A 3686-nucleotide genomic window follows, 5' to 3' on the forward strand; every position below is an offset into this window, starting at 1 on the left:
TACCTTATGTACACTTGAACCTGAAACTCAACATCATGTCTTCTTTAAATGCAGAGTCACTTATGATATTTGGAGCCAAATTATGTAGTGGATTGAGGTTAACCATACTCCAATAAACTGGCAGACTGAGCTAAGGTGGATGATTGAGGCTACCAATAGGAAGGGTTGGAGGGCCAAAATTCTGAAGTTTACTTTTACTGAGGCAATCTATGGTATTTAGGAACTCAGAAATGCCACTGTTTTTTAATTAATTCGTTTGATTAAAAAAACACAACTAAAATGAAATGGTCTAGTGGTCATGTGCGAAAATCATTGTGTAAATAAGTCGGCGTCCATAAATTTATTTTACCTCTAATTACTGAAATTCTCGGCTAAGGGTCATGGCTAAGGAATAAGGATTATATAAAAAGTTATCATATAGTTATTTAACATAAATAAGTTGAGAGAAAAAATTAAAAATAAAATTGTATGAGAAATTAAAAGTGACTTTATTTTAATTTAAATATTTTTATAAATACAATACTTATTTTCAAACGGACGAAGTGTTATATTTATTTATAGAGAACGACAATAACATAATAAAAAAAATGAAAATTGCTATTTTAACACCAAATTCTTACACGTATTGTTACACCGCCAAAATACAGCCAAGGAATATGATCATTTGAATTGGAAAAAGTAAAATATAATTGTTAAATGAATCAAACTATATGAAAATATGGTATAGTTGTAACAATCAGTGTAGGAATATCATTCCTCTAAAAGAATTCCTCTAAAAAAATATATCATACTATATATATGGTGTAGATGTTGAATTAAAAATTAGAATGTACATATATTATTTCTCTAATAAATAAATATATTATATCGTACGTGTGAATTCTTATCTAGTCAACACAAAAAGTTAGGTAGAGTTACTTTCAGTATAAAATGTTTTGGAAACAACTAAAAAATATACTATTTAATAATTAATTAAATAAGATAAAATAAAATATTGCAATATAATTAATAGAAGATACACTATCCAACTTTTTGTAATAGATAAAAAATTATCCCCCGTAGATGTGAAATTAAGATGTACACGTGTCATTTCTCTTATCCATATCATAAGTGCAAAATTAAAAATATGAGAGTCTTAATGATATAAATAACTTAATTGGATAAGTATAATTAAAAAAAAAAAGAGAAAGTAATTTATATTACCAAATAAAAGATATCAATTATTTTTGAGATATTTTAACATAAATAGTTAAAAAAATATCAATTACTCTAAGGGTAGTTTATATCTATATAAAGAATTGACCAACTTGCTCAATCATTCTAATCTATACATTAACGTTATCATAGCAACTTCTATAACTAGAAGCGCCATTACCAGTGCTAGCAAACTAGCCATTGCAAATTTTCTTGTAATCCACAAAAATGGCGATTAAAATCAACTCCATTGGTGTTCAGGGTTGGGGCGACATGAGGAGTCTCACCGTCCAGTTCATAACTGGACGATGGTTCGTCGTGTTCGCCTCCTTTTTAATCATGGCTGCCGCCGGAGCCACGTACATGTTCGCCTTATACTCCGGCGACATAAAAGATGCACTTGGCTATGACCAAAGCACACTAAATCTTCTATCTTTCTTCAAAGATTTTGGTGCTAATGTTGGTATCCTTGCAGGACTAGTCAACGAAATATATCCACCTTGGGTAGTTCTAACCATTGGTGCTGTTCTCAATTTCTTTGGCTACTTCATGATTTGGTTATCCGTGACCAAAAAAATAGCAACACCAAAAGTTTGGCAAATGTGTCTTTACATTTGCATTGGTGCAAACTCTCAGTCTTTTGCAAACACCGGTTCACTTGTTACTTGTGTGAAGAATTTCCCCGAATCTCGCGGCGCGGTTTTGGGAATTCTTAAAGGCTATGTTGGTCTCAGTGGCGCTATCATAACTCAGCTTTACTTTGCTTTTTATTTTAATGACTCCAAATCTTTGATTTTGTTAATAGGCTGGCTTCCGGCCGCTGTTTCCTTCGCGTTTCTTCGAACCATTCGATACATGAAACCTGTTCGACAAGTTAACGAGATTAAGGTTTTTTATAATTTCTTGTATATTTCTCTTGGTCTTGCTGGTTTTTTGTTGGCCATGATTGTCATAGAGAAGGAGACTACTTTCTCACAGGGTGAGTATGGTTTTAGCGCTGCAGTGGTTATTTTCTTGCTTCTTCTTCCTCTTGTTGTTGTTTTCATTGAAGAGAACAAGATTTGGCTGAGTAAGAAACTTGCTTTGGTTGATTCTTCGCCGGTGAAAATAGTGACAGAAGGTGAAATTGCGGAAACTGAAAAAGTCAACGCTGTTCATCCAGTTTCAACTTCACCTCCAAAGAAAGATCCAAGATGGTTTGAAGATGTGTTTAATCCACCAGCAAGAGGTGAGGATTATACAATTCTTCAAGCACTTTTCAGCATAGACATGTTGATACTATTTATCGCGTGTATCTCGGGTGTTGGTGGAGCGTTGACAGCGATAGATAATCTTAGTCAGATAGGAACATCGCTTCGATATCCGAAGAAAAGCATAAGTACTTTCGTGTCATTAGTAAGTATATGGAATTATCTAGGACGAGTTTTCTCAGGATTTGTTTCGGAATATGTTCTAGTTAAGTACAAATTTCCTCGTCCTCTAATGCTTACTTTGATTCTCTTCATCTCTTGTATTGGCCATCTTCTGATAGCGTTTGATGTTCCGAATGGTCTCTACGCAGCATCTGTGATTATTGGATTTTGTTTTGGCGCGCAATGGCCATTACTTTTCGCGATAATTTCAGAACTTTTTGGACTTAAATATTACGCAACTTTGTATAATTTCGGAAGTGTAGCGAGTCCTCTTGGGTTATATGTTCTTAATGTGATGATCACGGGTCATTTGTATGACAAAGAAGGTAAAAAACAATTGGTCGCGCGCGGAGAAACAAGACGAGAAGGACAACAATTGAATTGTGTTGGTGTTGAATGTTTCAAAATGTCTTTCATTATTATTACAGCTGCAACTTTTATAGGTGCTGTGGTTTCACTTATTTTAGTGGCTAGAACAAGAAAGTTTTACAAAGGGGACATATACAAGAAGTTTAGAGATGAAGCTGAAATGGTGGAGGTAAAGAACAAGGAAGGTGCCAAAGTTGATCAACCACATGTGGTAACAACTTAGGATTAGGACAAGAGGATAAGGATGATGTTATTAAAATGTTGTCATGCATATTATATGATATAATATGTAACATAATGTGTTTATGTGTGCTAATTTTTCTTTGCTGTGATGTATAATTTTCATTTTCTTTTGTCACACATTCTAAAGAATTGAAACATGATTGCATTGTTATATTGTTATATAGTTTAAAAAATAAGGTGTTGGTCAATGCTAGCAATAGTTTGAAAGAATCCATGTGAAGTAGTGTATTGGTTTTGTGAATAAAAAGAGATCTGTATGGAATCAAAATATACTCCAAAATTTCAACTCTGAAGTCAAGTTCTGTTCTGTTTTTAATTGGCAACTTGGTTATATTAAAATCAAAGATGCAGCAGAAAAGTTGGAAACTTGCAATAGAACTTATAGAAGAGTATCCCAATTAAGCATGGTTCATAGTACAAGTCTTGCTAAACTTTGATTTTTGGAAGCTTTAACAATGTGAAAGAAAT

The 3686-nt window shown here is 33.2% G+C and overlaps 1 protein-coding gene across 1 annotated transcript; it reads left to right on the top strand.

The window, feature by feature from the left end:
- The first annotated feature begins 1316 nt into the window (after nucleotides 1-1316).
- LOC131642475 (uncharacterized) lies at nucleotides 1317-3376 on the top strand. Its single transcript, XM_058912720.1, has one exon. It carries the CDS (start codon nucleotides 1423-1425, stop codon nucleotides 3196-3198), a length of 1776 nt encoding a protein of 591 aa, XP_058768703.1. The 5' UTR covers nucleotides 1317-1422; the 3' UTR covers nucleotides 3199-3376.
- The last annotated feature ends 310 nt before the right edge of the window (nucleotides 3377-3686 follow it).

The sequence above is a fragment of the Vicia villosa genome, linkage group LG1 (assembly GCF_029867415.1).
Source record: "Vicia villosa cultivar HV-30 ecotype Madison, WI linkage group LG1, Vvil1.0, whole genome shotgun sequence".
NCBI classification, from domain to species: domain Eukaryota; kingdom Viridiplantae; phylum Streptophyta; class Magnoliopsida; order Fabales; family Fabaceae; genus Vicia; species Vicia villosa.

Bases quoted from the DNA above. Each gene is read 5' to 3' on its own strand.
- LOC131642475 (XM_058912720.1), top strand. From the start codon at position 1,423: ATGGCGATTAAAATCAACTCCATTGGTGTTCAGGGTTGGGGCGACATG.